Consider the following 20,681-nt stretch of genomic DNA (forward strand, 5'->3'; position numbering starts at 1 on the left):
GAGTGATGTCACTTGAGGGAGGAGATGGGACTTCTCCAAAGGAGGAAGACAGAAAGAACACAAGCTCTGGAGTCAGGGTATTCACATCCAAACCTGGGCTGCGCCACCTGAGCAAAACACCCGCTATGTCTCTGAACCTTGTAGAATTCAGATATCTGGGTCCGACTCACCAAGCTGTAGACAATTCAAGAGCCCCCAGCACAATGCCAGGCATACAGCAGGCACTCAATAAATGTTTGTTCTCAAAGGAAAAGAGAGAGAGAGAGAGAGAGAGAGAGAGAGAGAGAGAGAGAGAGAGAGAAACCAAGAAACAGACTCTTAACTACAGAGAAAAAAAACTAATGGTTACCGGGGGGGGGGGGTGGGGAATAGGTAAGGGGATTAAGGGCGCACTTGTGGTGATGAGCACTGGGTGATGTATGGAATTAAATCACTATACCGTATACCTGAAACTAATACAATGCTGTCTGTTAACTATACTGAAATTTAAAATAAAAATAAATAAATAAATGTTTGTTTTTTGGGAGAAAACTTTCCTCTGGACCTTGGGTGGCCCCAGGCATGCGGCCAGTGCTAGAAACGAGATCTTACATCTAGTTCCTTGCCAAAGCCCTCCCAGGAAGTTCACTCTGAGATCCCTGCCCGTTCCATGGAGGAACACATAAGGAAGCTTCGTTTTCTTTGTTGCCCTGCAGGGGTGGGATATGTTTCCAGTTCCTACCCATTCTTCTTGGGCAGGTAGGCTTCCATGTCGAAGAAGACATTCTGCCGCTCCTTGATGTTGGCACTCATCTGCTGGATGAGCTCTGCCTCCTCCCGACTCGCATGGTGCTTGTACCTGTTTGGTCAGAAGTGTGGGCATAGGAGAAGCAGCCGTGTTACTCAGACTGGAGGAAGAATCCGGGAGCTCTGGGCACTGCCCTCCCATCTTTCTATCTCAATGCTTCTTGTAACCTCAATTCTCCCTCTGCACCCTGTGGGTTTGACATTGGGTCCCTGCTAGTCTTGTGACCTTGGGAAAGTTCTTTAACCTCCCTGCCTTATTTTCCATACCTGAAAATCAGGAGTAGCATCAGGCCTACCTCATGGACAATACTGTTGTGAGGATTAAGTGAGCACAAGCAAAGCAACACATTTAGAATGGTCCTTGATACTCAAGCATGAGCTCGATGGACCTCTACAGGCAATACCATACTTCTTACTATTCTAGAAGAATAGCCTGATTATGAGAAGGGCAGACAGGAAAGTGCTTTAAATGTAAAAGCAGCTAAATGATCATTGTCTGTTATTCTTTGGTGATATTTAACTCATAAAACTAGAAAAACAAGTCAGTGGACACACTCTCAGAATAGTAGGCACCCTCATGGCTCAACCTTCTAACCCAATGGTTCTCATGGGTCCCATGGGTTCTCTAACCCAATGGAAACACTTGGCAATGTCTAGGAATATTTTGTTTGTCAAACAGGGATAGATAGAGGCCAGGGATGCTGCTAAACATCCCATAATGCACAGGACAGACCCTGCAGCAGAACTGTCAACAGTGCCAAGGTTGAAAAATCCTAGCCTAATGAAGACTATTGAATCTTACCACCAGTAAGATGTGTTTTTTCCAAGAGTGGTGATATCATTACATGGAACCATCCATACTCTACTCCATGACTAATGGGCCTCCATTTCCAAAATGGTCAGCCAAGGCTAGAGATACAACCAGCAACCTTTGCAAAAACTGTCCACAAGGGAAGGGAAAAATGGACCAGGAGTTACACACTATGATATGGAGTCCCAGCTAAGTATACTGGGATAAGCCACTCAGAGCCTCAGTCTCCCTGCCTGCCTGGGGATCACAGCATTCACTGGGCTCCTTTACCTATGAGGGATGAGAGCAATTTCCAAACCATGAGGACATGAGGATCAATCGGAAAGTGGACATATGATCCTGGCCTCAAGAACTGAACTAAATCATGAGCTTAAGTATGTCCCCCCAGGGATACCAGTTTTCCCACCACCTACACCAGAGACCTATAACAACCTTCCTCTAGGGAACTCTCTCTCATCCTCTTTCCCCTTCCATATAGTTCAAGTAAGGCTGTCCCATTCCCCAGGTCCATAAACTAAGCCTATGACCTAGTCTTGCCTAACCAGAGTCTCAGTGATTAGTTCACAAATGGGCACGTGACCAATTCCAGCTAATGAGGATCACATCCAGAACTCTTGCTGGAAAAACAAGTTATTCTGCTGGGGTAACCAAACCAATAGGAAGTATGGCTGGAAGACACAAGTCTGGCACTGCTGGTGGCCATCTCGGTGACCATAACGGGACAGTCGGCCTGAGAGTGAAGCCAGTCTCGAGGAAGGCAGAATTCAGAGGGGGGAAGAATCCTAAAAACATCTTTTGACCCATGGATCCAGTGATGTCTGAAATTACTCCTGGGATTTTTCCACTAAAATTTCCATTCTCTGCTCAAGACAGCTGAGTTGGGTTTCTAGCCCTTAAAACCAGGGGCACTGCAGCCTCACCTACCTCTGGAGTGTGTGCTTCAAGTCCTTTAGTCGCGTCTTCTGCTTGTTGATAGAGCCACTACATAAAGTCTGAAGTGAAGTCAGCTCCTCCAGCTTCTGCCTGTAGATCCTGTGGGTTTCCTGAGGGATAGAGACCCGTAGCAGGGTGTATGGGAGAACATGAATGGGACGTTTTTCATAGTTTGTATCATAGGACATGACTACGGAAGTCAGTTTGGCAGCTGAGATGATACAACTACCACCATCAGAGATGTGGATTACAAAACTGGGGCTGGAATTAGGAAAGGCAGCATGGCACAGCACTTGTGTAAGGAACCAATGTGTTTTTTTTTTTTTTTTTTTTTCCCTAGACAGGTTCTATCCTTCCTAATGGTAAAGGCAACCAAATAATGCCTTTGAGAGGCCACCTCTTGTCAATTCTTGGTCCAGTTGGTTTGACTAGAGCTAAGAGTCTCCATGCCAGGAGAAGTCATGTGACCTAGGTCTGGCCAATCAGTATCCTCCAATCCCCTGGCCACTGACTGGCTCAGAGGCAGACACGTGGCTTATTTGGGCCAATGAGGTCAGTCTGGGGACTGTGGCTCTAAGTATTGGTTTAGAAATGCCCTCCTTCTGGGTTTGCTAATCTGGTAGAAAGTACACCTGGGGCTGCAGAGCAAATGAAGCCAAACACAAATATAATTGCAACAGGGTACAAGACAGCATTCTCACAGCATCATTTCAGCCCTTAGATTTAACCAGGTCTAAATGTAATGCTCTTCATTATATGAATTAATAAATTCCTTTTCACTTAGGCCAATCTGAGTTGGGTTTCTGATCCTAGCAATGAAGAGAGTTCTTGCTAAGTCAACTAAAAGGACATACCTCTTCCCGTAAAGCTAGCCCTCCCTACCCCAGGAACAGTCACTCCAATAAAGCCAGTATCTGGAAATAAACATTCAGGGCCATAAGGCCAGGGGAAATACAAGAGACTTCCCAGTGCAGGGAGAATGAACACAGTAACTTCTCCATCACTCTGCCACAGGGCACCTCCCCCAACATTACACCCCGACATATGCAGAGAAACAACCTTTTCCCTCTAGAGTTCTGATAATCTAAGACAAACACCAACAATTTGGAGGAAACTATTAGGGACAGGGACCATGACACTAAAAAAACAATAACCCAATGAACATATTTAAAGCATCTGTTTTCTTGGGTGGTGGTGAAATGTATTTAGCAGAGAGAGAGAAAAAGGGGACAGTTAAAGGATGAGGCCAGAGCCCAAACTCTCACATCTGCCAAGTGGGGTCTCTAGACATGACAGTTAAGCCAGAAAATAAGGAAGAAGTGAAGGCAGTGAAGTGAACAAATAACAGTGAGGAACAGCTTCAAAGAACACTATGAGCAAGTCTCCCTTGGCTCTGAGATGAGAGGGTTTGTTCCCCCAAATTTACACAGTATCCTTCCTGGGCCCCCCAGGGAGGAAAATCATGCTGTTTATTTAACTTTTTATTTTATTTTAAACATTTTCTTGTTTTTAATTTATTTTTTTGAGAGAGAGAGCACTCGAGCAGGAGAAGGGCAAAGAAAGAGGGAGAGAGAGGATTCCAAGCAGGCTGACAGTACAGAACCTGACATGGGGCCCGAATCCACAAACTATGAGATCATGACCTGAGCTGAAACCAAGAGTCGGGCACTCAATGACCGAGTCACCCAGGTGCCCCTAACTTTTTACTTTAAAATAATTCCAAACTTGCTAAAGAACTGTAAGAAGAATAAAAAGAACTCCCCTGTACCCTTCACCCAGATTTATGGTTAGCATTATGCCATACGTATTTGCTTTATCGTGTGTGTGTGCGTTCTTCTTCTATTGCAGGCATCAGTGAACTACAACCCACAGGCCGAATCCAGCCACCAGATTTTGTATGGGCAGTAAGCTGGAATGATTTTTGCCTGGTTGAAAAAACTCAAAAGAAGAATGCTTTATGACACGTGAAAAGTATATGAAATTGAAATTTCACTATCCATAAATAAACTTTATTGGAGCACAGCCACACCCGTTCATTTACATATTGTCGTGGCTACTCTGGCGCTACATCAGCAGAGCGAGTTGTTGTGACACAGACCATATGGCCCGCCACAGCCTAGAATCCTCATTACCTAGCCTTTCTGCCAAAAAAGTTTGCCTACTCCTTTCTAAACCGTTTGGGAGTTGACTGTAGACAACATGCTTCTTTACTCTTAAATACTTCAGTGCATATTTCCTAAGAACACGACATTCTCTTACACATTCACCGTACAATGATCAAATCATTGTATCTCAGACTCCTTCAGTCTACAACAGCTCCTCAACTTTCCTTTGTCTTTCATGACATGGACATTTTAAAAGGGTTCAGTCCAGTTGTTTTGAAGAATGTCCCCCCATCTGAGTTTGTCAGGTATTTCCTCATGAATGGATTTTGGTTATGCATTTGGGACAGAAATGCCATTAGAGTGACTCTGTGTCCTCAGTGTCTCCTATCAGGAGGGACACAGTGTCTGAGATGTTAACTTTGATTGCCTGGGAAAGTCTCTGTCCACTGCTGTCTCCACTTACAGTGACCAGCTTCCTATCTGTAATGAACAAGATTCCTATCTGTAATCTGTACAGAAGGAGGCTGTAATTTATTCACTTTTGAATTCCTCAGTGCCCAAACAGCCCTCTATGTTCAACTAATCTGCTAGTAACAAAGGAAACCCTCTAGAACTGGACAGGAAGGATGGGGGCAGAAATACCCCAAATAGAGTACACAGACTTTGAGAATGTGGGGCCTCTGGACCAAAAGTCCCCTGAAACACCAGCTGAATCTCCTGGGAGATTAAGGGCCATGCTACCTCCTGGCTCTCTTTGGTGCTGGGTCCCACTACGGAAAGATAAGACCAAGACTGCAACATCAGCAGCCAGATGCTCACCAGGCCCTCCTGGGCTTAAATTAATATTTAATTTCAAAGTAAAACATGAAGACATTATCCTCGTTAAAAATTAAAACACTACAGCTACAGTCAGCTATGAATATCCCCCATCCTGTCTTCTCCCCCTTCTCTAGAGGTTAACTACTGTTACTAGTTTCTTCTAGACCTTTTTCTATGTATTCTTTCAGACTGCAGTCTATTTATCTATGTATTTCTGTATTCTACATAGGCCTATTTCTATACATATGCACACAAATATATATACATATTTATGAAAAATACACGCTGTTGCAAAAATTAATTGTTCCTAATACTCATTCTCCTTTACTTCCTTTAGTAACAGGACCACACTGAGTTGTAGCTGGGCACGTAGCTGCTCAGTAACAGACATTTCCCAGCCTCCCTTGTGGCTGTGTATAGCAGCAGGACTAAGAGTTAGCCAAAGGGATGCAGGTAGAAGTGACGTATGCAAGTTCCGAACCACCTTTTTATAAGGAGATGCTTGCCCTCCACTGTCCCTTTCCCTGGCTGGGATATGACGACAACAGGTGCAGTTACCTTGAAACCAGAAATGGAAGCCACATGTCAATGGCAAAGCCCAATGTCCCTTCCCCAGCCAAACCAACCTTGGGTGACCTCATGTGACAGAGCTTCTCACCTGTGATGGTTTTAAAACAGAATGCCCACCCCTTGGCACTCCTCACAGAAAGAGGTGGGATCTCTGTTCCCTCCTCTTAAATACAAACAGGCTTGTGGCTGGTTTGACCGATAAAATATGGCAGGGGCAACATGACAGTTTCTGAGAATACGTATGGAAGGCCATGTGGCTTCTGCCTTTTTTGCTGGAACATCTGCTTTTAGAGCAAACAGTTCAACTACTCTGAGGCCACCATGTTGTATGGAAATCCTAACCACATAGAGAAGTCACATGTAGGCACTCTGAGCAGTAGTCCCAATTAAGACAAAGGTTCTTGTCATTCCAGCTCAGGCATTTAGATGCACGGGTAAAGAAACCTCCAGATGATTCTAGCCACAGCCATGTGAGTTACTCCCAGCCATTCAAGTCTTCCCAGCTAAAGCCTCTGACATCATAGAACACAGTCAAGCCACTCCATGGCCCTGTCTAAACTCCTGAGCCACAGAATCCATAAGCAAAATGTAATCACTGCTGTTTCATATAGCAACACAAAACTGAACACCACTTACCCTGGACCACACTCCCTTTGGACTGTTAGGTGAGAAAGAAGCTACCTCATTTAAGCCTTTTTTTTTTCTTCTTCTAAATTTGGGGATCTCTTTGTTACAGCAGCATAGCTTAGACCCTAACACACATACTTTTGATTTTTAAAAATATAATAAAAGTATCAGAATATAGATACAATTCCACAACTTTCTTTTCTCACTCCACAATATGTCTTGAAGCTCTACCAACATAAGAATATATGGATACACATACTTCATTCTTTTTAGTGCTATGCTATGGACATGCTACAGTTTATTGAGCCACTCTCCTATCGCTGGATATGTAGGTCATTTCTAGTCTCTGCCTATAACCAACAATGCAACACTGAATAACATCTTTGCGGTGCCTCCCTGGGCATACACACAAGCATCTCTCTCTAGGGCAGAGAAGAAGGATTGCTGGGTCAGAGTGTACAGCCTTGGTTTTAGTTTTAATAGATCTTGGCAAACTGCCCACAGAGTGGCTCTACCAATTTACACTCCCATCCACAGTGTATGATAGTTGTCCACACCTCAACAACACTCAATGACATCTACTTTTCTACAGGCACTTGTCTAAAGCTCTGCTGGTGATATTTTCTGCTCAGTGCTATGGCATCGGACTGGGTAGGGATGGGAAGTCGGCGAGCCTTCCCACAATTTTGTCCCCAGGCATATGGAGTCACTCCTGCTCCCCTCTGGTTCATATTCTCTCTCTCTCTCTCTCTCTCTCTCTCTCTCTCTCTCTCTCTCTCTCTGCCATCAGCTAGAACCACTTCCCAGGGGAGATCCTATATTGGAGACCATACATCTGGTCTACTCTTGTCTCCAGCTCCAGGCTCAGGATTTGCCAGCTATGAGGAGGACAACATGGGGTGGGGGGAAGGGGAGGAGGGAGTCAGAAACAAGGCCCTTAGTGTGACACATGCTCCACTCCCAGGGCATTCCTCGCCCATGCTCAGACTCTGCTGATTCTACCCTCATGCCAGTCCCACAAGCAGTAGGAACATTTACCAATTCATCTCTTGGATCCTAATTTTTCTCCAGAAACCTGCCTCTTTCTCTCTTTAACTGCGGTAGAATATATATAACATTAAATTTACCACTTTAACCATTAAAATTTAAAAAAATTTTTCTGATTTATATAAGACACATCTTAAAAATTACCCTCTTAATTATTTTAAGTGTAGGGGCGCCTGGGTGGTTCAGTCGGTTAAGCTTCGGACTTCAGCTCAGGTCCAAAGTCGGGCTCACATCTCACAGTTTGTGGGTTTAAGCCCCATGTCAGGTTTTGTGCTGACAGCTCAGAGCCTGGAGCCTGCTTTGGATTCTGTGTCTCCCTCTCTCTCCCCTTTCCCCGCTCATGCTCTCTCCCAAAAATAAATAAAAATATTAAAAAAATTTTTTAATTAAAAAAAACTATTAATCGGGGTGCCTGGGTGGCGCAGTAGGTTAAGCGTCCGACTTCAGCCAGGTCACGATCTCGCGGTCCGTGAGTTTGAGCCCCGCGTCGGGCTCTGGGCTGATGGCTCAGAGCCTGGAGCCTGTTTCCGATTCTGTGTCTCCCTCTCTCTCTGCCCCTCCCCCGTTCATGCTCTGTCTCTCTCTGTCCCCAAAAATAAATAAACGTTGAAAAAAGAAAATTAAAAAAAAAACAAAAAACTATTAATCATTTTAAGTGTACAATTTGGTGGCATTAGATATGTTCACATCATTGGGCAGCCATCCCCACCATCCATCTCCAGAACTTTTTCATCATCCCCACTGAAACTCCAAACCCATCAAACAATAACTCCATTTTCTATTTCCCCAGACCCTGGCAACCACCATCCTACTTTCTCTATAAATCTGACTCTCCCAGGGGCGCCTGGGTGGCTCAGTCGGTTGGGCGTCCGACTTCAGCTCAGGTCATGATCTCACGGTCCATGAGTTCAAGCCCCGCGTCGGGCTCTGTGCTGACAGCTCAGAGCCTGGAGCCCGTTTCAGATTCTGTGTCTCCCTCTCTCTCTGCCCTTCCTCTGTTCATGCTCTGTCTCTCTCTGTCTCAAAAATAACTAAACGTTAAAAAAAATTTTTTTTTAATTAAAAAAAATAATAATAAATTTTACTCTCCCAGATACCTTAGATAAGTAGAACCATATACTGTCCTTAAAAAACAAACAAACAAACAAACAAACAAACAAACAAACAAACAAACAAACAAACAAACGGGCGCCTGGTGGCTCAGTCAGTTGAGCGTCTGACTTCAGCTCAGGTCATGATCTCACAGTTCGTGGGTTCAAGCCCCGCGTCAGGCTCTGTGCTGATGGCTCAGAGCCTGGAGCCTGCTTTGGATTCTGCGTCTACCTCTCTCTCTGCCCCTAACACACCCGCATTTTGTCTCTGTCTCTCTCAAAAATAAACATTAAAAAAAAAATTAAAAAAAGAAAAAAGAACCGGATAAGTTTAACTGAATCATACATGTGGACCCTTCTAGTTCTTCATAATTTAGGTCTGACGTCTCAGAAACACTTTGGGGGAAAAAATGCAGGGTTTTTTGGGGGATGGGGGGAATACATGATTACATTTTTAAAAATTCCAGTTACTTAATATACAGTATTCTATTAGTTTCAGGTGTACAATATAGTGATCCAACAATTCCATACATCACCCAGTGCCATCACAAGCACACTACTTAATCCCCATCACCTATTTAACCCATCCCCCCCACTCCCTTCCCCTCTGGCAACCATCAGTTTGTTCTCTAATAATTAAGAGTTTGTTTCTTGATTTCTCTTTTTTTCCCTTTGCTCATTTGTTTTGTTTCTTAAATTCTACATGAGTGAAAGCATATGGTATATTTCTTTGACAGACCTATTTCACTTAGCATTATACTCTCTAGCTCCATCCACATTGGTGCAAATGGCAACATTTCATTCTTTTATGGCTGAGTAATATTCCATTGTGTGTGTGTGTGTGCGCGCGCACGTGAGAGAGAGAGAGGGAGGGAGAAGGTGTGTATGTATGTGTGTGTATATATATATATATATATATATGTGTGTGTGTGTGTATATATATATATACATATATATATATATATATATATATATATATATATATATATAAATGTTACTATGAACATGGGTATATAAGCATCTGTTTTGAGTCCCTGTTTTCAATTCTTTTGGGTATATACCCAGAAGTGGGTTTGCTAGACCAAATAGTAATTCATTTAATATATTTTTTAGGAACTACCATACCATTTTCCATAGAGCTACACCATTTCCTAACAGCTGTCTCTTGATGCATTGTCCACAGAGTGGTTCTGGGAGGTCAGATGGTGGGATGTAACTCTTGTCCTCCCTTGGAATCCCTGGCTGTCCTCTGCACCTGTCTCCAGAAGACCCTCAATTAAACCTGTGCTTTCAGATGCTTTTTCCAGGAGCAAGATGAACCACTATGCAGCAATCCAATCTCCAAACCTGCCTTTCATCCAGTCAACCCTGAACCTGTGGCCTCAAATAGAACTGGTCACCATATGGAAGCTTTCTGTTGTTTTTGCCAACTACGCAGCTATTCCCCTTCTGGTTAATGTCTCCACAGTTTCTTTGGAGATCTATCCCTCCCCCACACTCAGTTACTGAAATGTGACTAGGAATGAGGTTGAACCTGTCCCAGGTTTCAGGGCATATGACCCAGGCTGGCCAATCAGAACATTAGCCTCCTGACCCAAGCAGGCTGATTCAGAGACAGGCATTCAAAACCAGCAAAACTCAGTTGGGGGGTGGGGAGGGGGGGATTTCATCAGAACTGCTGAACAAGAGTTCTTCCTCCACTAGTTTGAAGGAAGAAGAGCTAATGTGAGCCCAGAGCGAATGGGGCTGTCTTGCTTCAGCACGGATCCAACTAATGAGAAAACAGGGCAGAGAGGTAGAAGAAGGCTGAGCCCCAAGGGTTCATTTATTTGAGCCCCTAGATGGTCAGTTTATCTTTGACCTCCCAATTACATATGCAAACAAATGGTGTTTTAGTCTGTTTAGCTTTGCCAGTTTGAATTGAATGTCTTCATTTCAGAAGCAAATGTCAGAATCTAGATTAAAATGCCTAAGAACAGGGGCATCTGGGTGGTTCAGTCCATTAAGTATACGACTCTTGGGGCGCCTGGGTGGTGCAGTTGGTTAAGCGTCCAACTTCAGCCAGGTCACGGTCTCGTGGTCCGTGAGTTCGAGCCCCGCGTCAGGCTCTGGGCTGATGGCTCGGAGCCTGGAGCCTGTTTCCGATTCTGTGTCTCCCTCTCTCTCTGCCCCTCCCCCGTTCATGCCCTGTCTCTCTCTGTCCCAAAAAAAATAAATAAATGTTGAAAAAAAAAAATTAAAAAAAAAAAAAGTACACGACTCTTGATTTCGGCTCAGGTTGTGATCTCACAAGGTTTGGGAGTTCGAGCCATGCACTGGGCTCTGTGCTGATGGCACACAGCCTGCTTGGGATTCTCTCCTTTTCCCTCTCTCTCTGCCCCTCCCCTGCTCATCTGCTCATGTTCTCTCTCTCTCAATCTCTCTCTCTCTCTCTCTCTCTCTCTCTGTCCCTCTCTCTCTCTCTCTCTCTCTCTCTCTCACACACACACACACACACACACACACACACACACTAAACAAACACTCTCTCACGCACACACACACACAAAATAAGTAAACAAACAAAAATGCATAAGAACAGAGTTTTCCTTCTGGGCAAAGTTAACCATACAAGGTACGAAGAGAAGCCACAAATCTCTGGACTCATGATTACCAGCCTCTTGCCCTGGGCACTATCATCATCCTAAAGATGCTAAAAACAAGACCTGGAGCCTCATTGAAAGAATCCTTCATCAAGCCAGTAGCTAAATGGGCACCTAAAAATGCAGATCTCTGAACAGTCAAATTGCGTGTTTTTCTACCAAACCAAGAATTTGGTAGAAATAGATAAACCATCCTTTTTTAACAACTTTACTGAAGTATGATTCACATATCATAAAACTCACTCATTTTACATGTACAATTCAGTGATTTTTATACATTTACCAAGTTATGCAACTATCATCACATCCAGCTTAAGGACATTTCTACCACCCAGTAAGATCCCTCATGTCTATGACAGCAGTCACTCCCCACTGGCAACCACTAACCCACCTTCTGTCCCTACAGATTTGTCTTTTCTGGATATTTCATATAAATGGAATCATACAATATGTGGTCTTGTGTCTGGCTTCTTTTACTCAGCATCACGTTTTTGAGGTTTATTTACATTGTAGCACACACAAGTATCTCTGTCTCATTACGTTACTGCTTTTATGAAAGACCTCTGTTAGTAAAGTAATGGCTTTTTTTTTTTTTTTCCATAAAAGTGAAATTCCTCCTCGGATTTCTTTTGGTTAGCGAAAACAGGTACTAAGGGAGGTCTGTCGTAAAAGCAAAGTGGTGTAACTCAAACTTTCAGAAAACAAGGGATACTCTCTGCTTTATGCCAGTTTGGCTTATGAGAGGTTTCGCAGGATGGTTGTACTTATGGACAATAGGCAGAAGCACGTATTATTTTGTTTCTATTGCTACTTAACAATAAAAATTTGGTACAGATGCACCACATTTTGTTTATCCATTCACCTGTCATTGGACATTTCGGTTATTTCCACTCTTTTGCCATTATAAATAATACTTCCATGAATATGTACAAATCTTTCTGCAAAGATAGATTTTCATTTCTCTTGGGTAGATACGCAGGAATGGAATTGCTGGTCATATGGTAAATGTATGTTTAACTTCTAAAGAAAATGACAAACTGCCAAATCACTATTTTTGTTTCTAAACTTGGCTGCAGTGGATTGGAACATGGGAAACACCAAACACTGTGAGTCCGCTCTCAGCATAGGGTGCAGGGAGTACCAGCTTATTAAATGTGATTGACTCCCACATCAAGTTGCAACCTCTAAAAATAACCCAGAATGCTGGGGGCACCAAAGCAGACAAGCAGCTGCAGAAGAAAGTACTCCATTTGGGAGTACAAAGCAAACCCCCACCCCCTAACTGTCTAGTTCAAGGCCAAAGAAAAGAAACACATTTGACAGGCTATCTAAGGATGGAGCTTTAAGGGAGAAAAAAGAGAATAATTATAAGCAAACATTGCCAGTAAAGAATCAAATGCTAACTATATAAATTTAATCAAAATATCTAAAAGAGAAAATACAAGCATAGTACAATAATCAATTAAGCAGTAAATAATATTTGCATGGTCATGATCATGTAAGTGACTGACAGTGAACCTATAGAGCTGTTTTTCCCTTTTTTTTTTTTTTAAGTTTTATTTATTTAATCTCTACACCCAACGTGGGGCTTGAACTCACAGCCCTGATATCAAAAATTGTATGCTCTTCTGAATGAGTCAGTCAGGCACCCCAGAGCTACTTTTCTTTATAAGCCTTTTGGTACTGTTGGGTTACTTTTTGGTCTCCTGCTTATTTACTATGAAATATTTCAGGCATACAAAAAAAGAAAGAAAATCATATAATTAGTAGAAAATAAACATGAACACCCATATTCTCACCCTCAGTTTAAGAAATAATAGTTGGGGGAGGGGCACCTGGGTGGCTCAGTTGGTTAAGCAGCCGACTTCACCTCAGGTCATGATTTCATGGTTTTTGGGTTCAAGCCCCACATTGGGCTCTGTGCTGACAGCTCTAAGCCTGCTTCAGATCCCATGTCTCTCACTCTCTCTCTTCCCTCCCCCCACTCACACACTCTTTCTGTCCAAAATAAATGAATAGGGGTGCCTGGGTGGCATAGTTAAGCATCGGACTTCAGCTCAGGTCATGATCTCACAGCCTGTGTGTGAGTCCAAGCCCCGCATCGGGTTCTGTGCTGACAGCTCGGAGCCTGGAACCTGCTTCAGATTCTGTCTCCCTCTTAATTTGCCCCTCCCCTGCTCATGCTCGCTCGCTCTCTCTCTCTCTCTCTCTCTCTCTCTCAAAAATAAATAAACATTAAAAAAATTTTTTAAATAAATGAATAAACATTAAAAAGAAAAAAAAGACAGAAATAATCATTGGGGCACCCGGGTGACTCAGTTGGTTAAGCATCTGATTTTGGCTCAGATCATGATCTCACCATGGCTTGTGAGTTTGATTGCCTTGTCAGGCTCTCTGCTGTCAGATCCCCTGTCCCCCTCTCTCTGCCCCTCCCTCCCTCAAAAATAAACATTAGCAAAAGGAAATATAGTGCAAGAGAGTTAAAAGCACCTATGTATACTTTCTATATGGTATCCCTATCCTCTGCCCCCAAAGAGGGGGACCCCTCTGCTGGTTATTTCTGCCCCCATGCCCACCCCAGATCAATCCTGTCTTTCTCTGTGCCCTACGAGGCTGACCCCTGTGGACTGCATCTCCCAGACTCCCTTGCCCTGCCTCCTACTTGGGTTTAGCCAATGGATGCACAGTGGGAGGAGAGAGAAACTGGGGTATTTATTCCTTCTGCCTCCTTTCTGCTTTACTGCAGTCTTCAACCATCACAGCTCCTGTCCTGCAGCATCTCTTCCCCAGCAACAGACTTTGGCCAAGCTCTGGTGATGGTCCCCCCTTCCCTCTGCTGCTTTAGGAACAGGACTGGCCCCAGCTCTAGGGGCCTCACTCTTAAACCACCACACCTCTGTAAACAGCCCCTTCCTTAAACTTCTTTCAGTGACACCCTTCAGGGAGAGTCATTTGCTTCTCACCAGCCCCCCCTCCCCCAATCTCCACCCTACTGAATCTGGCCCATATCGCTCCCTTGTACTATATATATGTATTAGCAAGCAATACATGGTATTGTTCTGAATGCTTTTTAACTTTATCATACACGTCATACTATATGTACGTCTCTGCAACTTTCCATTCAATGTTGCTCTTCTTTTAAAAACACTTATCCCTGTTGACACATGTAGTTCCAGTTTATTCAGTCTGCTCACTGCACCTTACTCTATGGATGTTCAGTGGAATAATCCATTCTGAAGAACATTTAGGTTTCCAGCGTTTAGCTGTTATAAACAAGCTTTCTGAGAATTCTTGTACATCTCTATTTGAATTTTTAACTTGGTGGATATGTATTGCTTCTAAACATGTAGAATGGATTAAAAGAGAGAGAGAGAAGCACTAACATTGGCTCTATGAGCTGGAATGCCTATACCTTCTTTCCTACACAGTAATTACCATCCTTTTAAACCGCGTATAGGAGACAAACAAGCGAGTTTCCATTGGAGGCGTAGGCAATCTGCTGCCTTTCCTGTTCTCTGAGGCCCCAAGCTCTGCCCCAGTGGGAAGATGAGGTTAATGACTCCAAGTCCCAGCATGGTTGTGAAACATCTGGAAATGCCTGATTAACACAGCGTGGCTGAATTGTAAGATCCAGAACTGGGAAGTCACAACCCAAGCCAGCATTTATTGCAAGAATTGCCAGCAATGGAACCTCATGGCATTTTCAGATAGAGCTCCGGCCCAGGAGCATTGCGAGTGGGTGGGCAACCCAGTACATTGCAACAGAGCCACGGCCACCACCAAAATGTGGTGCCTGATAGCTGTGCTTCTCTCTAGTGGTAAGCTTTTGAGAGATTACTTTCATATGGTTTTCTTTCCAAGGAATCCAGTTCAAATAAAGATTTCTGGATGCTGAGTATACCTACCTAAGACTCATCACCATGAAAACACTAAGGATGGCAAGATGACTTCACCTACACTGCGTCAATTCTATACTGGAAAATATTCCAAGTCACATGCCAGGATGTCACATGCCAGGATTGATTAATGATGTCTGATATAGGAGCAGTAAGTGAGAGTACTAGACATGTGTGTCAGACGTTTGGGAGTCCGGAGAGCCTAACTCTTCATATCCAGAGTCTGCCACTTCTTAGCTAAGTTATGTAATCTCTTTGTACCTCAGTTTCCTCAGTTGTGAAAGGGTTAGGAGATGAGATATATGTGGGGTGCCCAGGTGGCTCGGTCAGTTAAGCGTCCAACTTTGGCTCAGGTCATGATCTCATGGTTTGTGAGTTTGAGCCCCACATTGGGCTCTACAATAACAGTGCGGAGCCTACTTGGGATTCTCCCTCTCTCTTTGCCCCTCCCCCATTTGTGCTCTCTAAACAAATAAATAAACTTAAAAAAAAAAAAAGCAGGTATATGTAACAGGCCATGTAGTGTTTTTTTTAAATCAGTTTTATTGAGGTATAATTTACATATCAATTCATCAATTTTCAGTTATACAACTCAATGAATTCTGGAAAATATATACAATTGTGTAAACACCACCACAATCAGGACATAAATCAAAGGTTCACAAACTTTGCTGGTTCACCACGCTCTTGATGTCTCAGTAAACTTTTCACAGTCCTCAGGCCAAATAATTGAAAAGTATTTATGCCCTAACAACTTAGTAGCCTTTTGGGGAAAAAAAAAGAATACTCAGAAACTGACAAATCTTTTTTATTTCATTCTGAAATAACCAAAATTATTTACTAATGGAATGTGTGTGCCTATTGGGCTCTGCACAAATTCTCAACCTTTGGAATTGGATTGGACACTCTCACCCTCATTTCGTGTTCCACAATTGATTTTCACATAATATTTGATTTTAATCACAGACCGCTAAAAATCTAACTACACAAAGATATGACATCATTAATAAGAATGTAGCATGGGGCACCTGGGTGGCTCAGTCGGTTGAGCATCTGACTTCGGCTCATGACTTCATGATCTCACAGTTTGTGAGTTCAAGCCCCGTGTCGGGCTCTGGGCTGACAGCTCGGAGCCTAGAGCCTGCTTCAGATTCTGTGTCTCCCTCTCTCTCTGCCCCTCCCCAGCTTGCACTCTGTCTCTGTCTCTGTCTCTGTCTCTCTCTCTCTCTCTCTCAAAAATAAATAAACATTAAAAAAAATTAAAAAATAAATAAGAATGTAGTGTGATTTAACGTGCAGGTGTGAACTATCCCAAGTTAGTTTAAGTGGTATATGACAGATGTCACTATGTTTCCCTTAAAGATTTAAATTATCTTGGGGGGACTCGGTGGCTCAGTCGATTAAACCTCTGACTTCGGCTCGCACAGTTTGTGAGTTCAAGCCCCGCATTGGGCTGTATGCTGACAGCTCAGAGCCTGGAGCCTACTTTGGATTCTCTGTCTCCCTCTTTCTCTGCCCCTTCCCTGCTCATGCTCTCTCTGTCTCAAAAATAACAACAACAACAACAACAACAACAACAGTTAAAAAAAAAAAAAGAGTATAGACTCTGATATTCAGCAGCCTGGGTTTGAATCCTGACTCCAGTACTTATAAGACATGTGACTTTGGGTATATGATTTTCCCTCTGTAAAATGGGATAAAAGGATCTACTTCATAGGGCTTTGATAAAATAATACTGGCCTTTTTGCATCTATCCCGTCTCTCTCATGTCTATTCTATACACAGCAGCCCGAGGGATGCCCATTTCATTGGTAGAAAAAAAACAAAAGTCTTTACAGTGGCCTACCAGGCCCCTGTATTTCTGTGAGGTCAGGTTTAGGGAGAGGCCTCTTCAGGCTACCTCCTTCCTGGACGGGGAAGGATGGGGTCAGGTTTCCAGTGATGCAAGGCAGGAAATGCTTATTAAATCACCTGCCATGGTGTCTGTAAGTGACCTTCTGTGGTCACACCACAGGCCACAGGGCCAAACGAGTTGGTCTCAGACCAATGCTCAATTCACCAGCATAGCTGAAACCCTAACGAGCCAAACCAAAAACAAAGTCCCCATAACCACTTGACCTTGCCCCTGAGTCTAGTGAGGCCCTGGCAGAGGCAAATCACAGTCAAAAGAAAACAGATCCTTTCCTCTAGAAAGTCCCAGAGATGATAACTTTTTTTTTAGTGGGGGAGGGGGAATTCCAAAGACCTTTCAAATCCTCTGGGGTCTGACAATTAGGCTTCCTCTTTCCTGCCTTCATTTGAAAAAGGTAAGGAGAGGTGAAACACAGAAACCTTAGCTATGACCCCAAGAAAGACAGAATCAAAGAGACACAAACATGAAACCCCAAAATCCCAGATTCTAAGGCAAATATAGGAAAATTAAGATAGAAAGGAATTTTCTAGTAAAAAAAAAAAATCTATATATCCATATATCTCCTTCCTTTCTAGTTCCAATCTGTCCACCTGACTGCCTGTTGTGACCTCCTTTTTCCCCAATAAATGTCTCATATCTGAGGGTCTGTCCAGCATATACACAATGACAACATACACCCTACTTACTTTTTTAAAAATGCGTTCTCCTTTATTATTTTTTTTTAATGTTTATTTATTTTTGAGAGAGAGAGAGAGAGCGCGCACGCGCAAGCAGGGGCAGAGAGAAAGGGAGACACTGAATCCGAAGCAGGCTTCAGGTTCCAAGCTGTCAGCACAGAGCCCAACGCAGGGCTCGAAAGCACGAACTGTGATAAAGTGACCTGAACCGAAGCTGAATGCCCAACCGACCGAGCCACCCAGGCGCCCCTATACCCTACTTACTATCCTCAAATCCCATTGACTTCCAGCTCAGGAGTTCAAAGCTCTCGCATTCATTATGGGGGATGTGGAGGTGAGGAGAGAGAGAGGGACTCCCAGCACACTGATAGACATCTGAACTAAGCATTTAAAGCACGAAGTTCTAGTGTCAGCTTTACCACTAAAAGAGCTGTGTGACCCCAGTTGAGTCCATTAGCATTCCCAAGCTTCAGCTTCCTCATCTATGAACTGAAGTTATAGACAGTGCTTTTGCTCTATGACCTTGACCCATGCTGCTGGGGACTCGGTGGCTTTCCATCCATCACTGACCTCTGACCCAGCAGTGGTCCACCAAAGCCTGAAGCCAGCAAGGTCCCTCTTCCCCAAAGGCTCCGTCGATTCCCATTCCTCCACTGCTGAAGAACTGAGTAGGTGACATCACAGTTTCCCCTTATACAACCCTTGCTGTGCACCACGGGACAAAATCCAGAATCCCCAACTCCTCTCTGTCTCTCACACAACTGAACCCCAAAGATACCAAGTAAGAACACAACAACAAATCAAACGTCTCCTTTGCAAGCTCTGCCTGCCAAGACTAGTTATCTAATTGCTGTTGATTGCATTAATTGCATGGCTCTGAAGTGTTGAGACAACTCCGTGTAGTGTAAGGCAGGGCAAGGGAAAGGAATTCATGAACAAAACGGTACAGTAAAACTCTTCTCCTACTCCAGACCCTAACGCCCCTTCCATGGCTCCAAGGCTGAACGTGACTTGAGAGCCCAGTAGGACAAAGTATTAAGAAGCAGCTGAATCTTCTCGATGGGACAGGAGCTAGAAGGATCCACTGGGAACTGGGTGGGCCCCAAGCCCTGGACTTAAGGGGAGGGCACCACCCCACACATGATGCACAGGCCAAGAACAGCATACTGGTTCTGGATACCCTATCCTCTGCTCATGCCTGAAACGGAGCCCCCCCACCCCCACCCCTCACCTTCCTGCTCAGTCTCTTCAGGACCCTCCTCTTTAAACATTGGGGCCTACTGCCACATGTCTAGAAGACCCATCACAGACAATCTCCTCTTCCCTCCTCTAGACACTATAAGAAGCCAACCAACTGCAGACAAGAGCTACATGGACAGGGAAAATGTCATTGCTCCAGAATAGGAAGAAGTGGGGTGGGGCTGTGCAATGATTTCAGGCAAACAGAGCCCAACTCCAGAGAAGTACCTGGAGAGGAAAAAGCCCCATCTCCAAAAATGATCCAGGAGTCCCTCTCGGCCAACCCCAAGGTTTCAAAGGAGGTGTCTCTAGTCACCTCAGTAGGTAGCTGAGACCTCTCTGAACCTCCTTTGAATTAACTCCTCCGGCCAGGCTCCCACAGGGGCAATACCATTCTCTCAAGAGGCCTTGCTTACATCTGCCCTCACCCCACCCTGGGTAAGGTTCTGGGCCAGATGGGGGAGGGCGGGGAGCAGCCTCTATCACCGAGGGAGGCAACCCAGCTGTCAGAACTGACAGATGTCATCCAGAACGCCAAACTCAGCCTGCAGCAGCGGCAGAGAGGAGGGCACAGACACCAGAGCCCCAAAGACGCAGAACAAGGGTCCCCAATCCCTGAGCAAAGCCTAGGGGTTCAAGGTGAACGGCTCCCAAGCACATCTCTTAAAATGTAGTTGCAGAAGAGAGAGCTGCCCCACCAGAGTAGGAGTTGAGCTGCCGAGAGTGGGGTTAGGAGAGACCCCTGCGGAGGTGGGGGCTGGGCTGTTCTCTGAATCCCAGCACATATCGGTGCCCACAGGCTTCCCTTACATGACACACCTGGAACTTCCCCTCAGAGACCACAGACCAACTTTCTGCAGAGGAGGAGGTGCGCGGGAGCAAAGAGCCGGTGCGAAGGCGGGATAATGGGGGGCTACGACAGGGCGCCCCAAGTGGGTGAAGAATTGAAGTGCTGGAAGATAGGAGGATGCTGGCCCACGCGGACGACCAACTCCCAGGGCCTAGCCAGGGGCACCCCCCCCACCCCGACCCTGACGGGCCCCACCGCCCCGGCTGGGGAAGCAGGAAGGGAAAGGCACTGCACCGCAGGTAGCAGAGCTGCCCAACCAGGTGGCCCGGCCCTACCTGCAGTTCCTGAAATTCTCCCTCCAGCTCATGCCACTCGCGCTCGCAACGCTCCAGCTGGCCGGACATGGTGCGGCGGTGCGAGGCGGCGGCGGCGGCTCCCGCAGCGTGGCGCGACTGGCCGCCAGCACCACAGCCCGTCCGCTCGCCGGCCGCCTTCGGAGACACCAGCTGTTCCTGCGCAGCCGGAGCCACGCGCGCACCTGACGTCACAGCCCCCGCCCCGGCGGCCGCCCCACCCCCTCGCCGGGGAGGCAGGCCCCGCGCATGCGCACACACTTCCCCCCGGCTCCGCCCCCGCGCGCCGGCTGGGGGACCGCTGTAGTTCTGCAGGTCTTGGCGGGTCTGTTGCTGCCCCCTTGAGAGTGTTTATGCTTTTCCAGAATCTCTCCTAGTTGGGC

At 45.1% G+C, this 20,681-nt stretch overlaps 1 protein-coding gene across 2 annotated transcripts in view; it reads right to left on the bottom strand.

Annotated features, from left to right (window-relative positions):
• TMEM120B (transmembrane protein 120B) overlaps positions 1-20,475 on the bottom strand; it is a 45,361-nt gene extending 24,886 nt beyond the window's left edge. Inside the window, exons 1-3 of one of the 2 annotated variants that reach the window (XM_045041813.1) lie at positions 20,281-20,475; positions 2,522-2,640; positions 722-838 (exon numbers count right to left, since the gene is read on the bottom strand). In XM_045041813.1, coding sequence (XP_044897748.1) covers positions 722-838; positions 2,522-2,640; positions 20,281-20,349 — 305 coding nt within the window. In that variant the 5' untranslated portion in view covers positions 20,350-20,475. The remainder of the gene's footprint in view (positions 1-721; positions 839-2,521; positions 2,641-20,280) is intronic. The other variant, XM_003994636.5, reaches the window with a different exon arrangement.
• Positions 20,476-20,681: the final 206 nt, after the last annotated feature.

The sequence above is a fragment of the Felis catus genome, chromosome D3 (assembly GCF_018350175.1).
Source record: "Felis catus isolate Fca126 chromosome D3, F.catus_Fca126_mat1.0, whole genome shotgun sequence".
NCBI lineage: Eukaryota > Metazoa > Chordata > Mammalia > Carnivora > Felidae > Felis > Felis catus.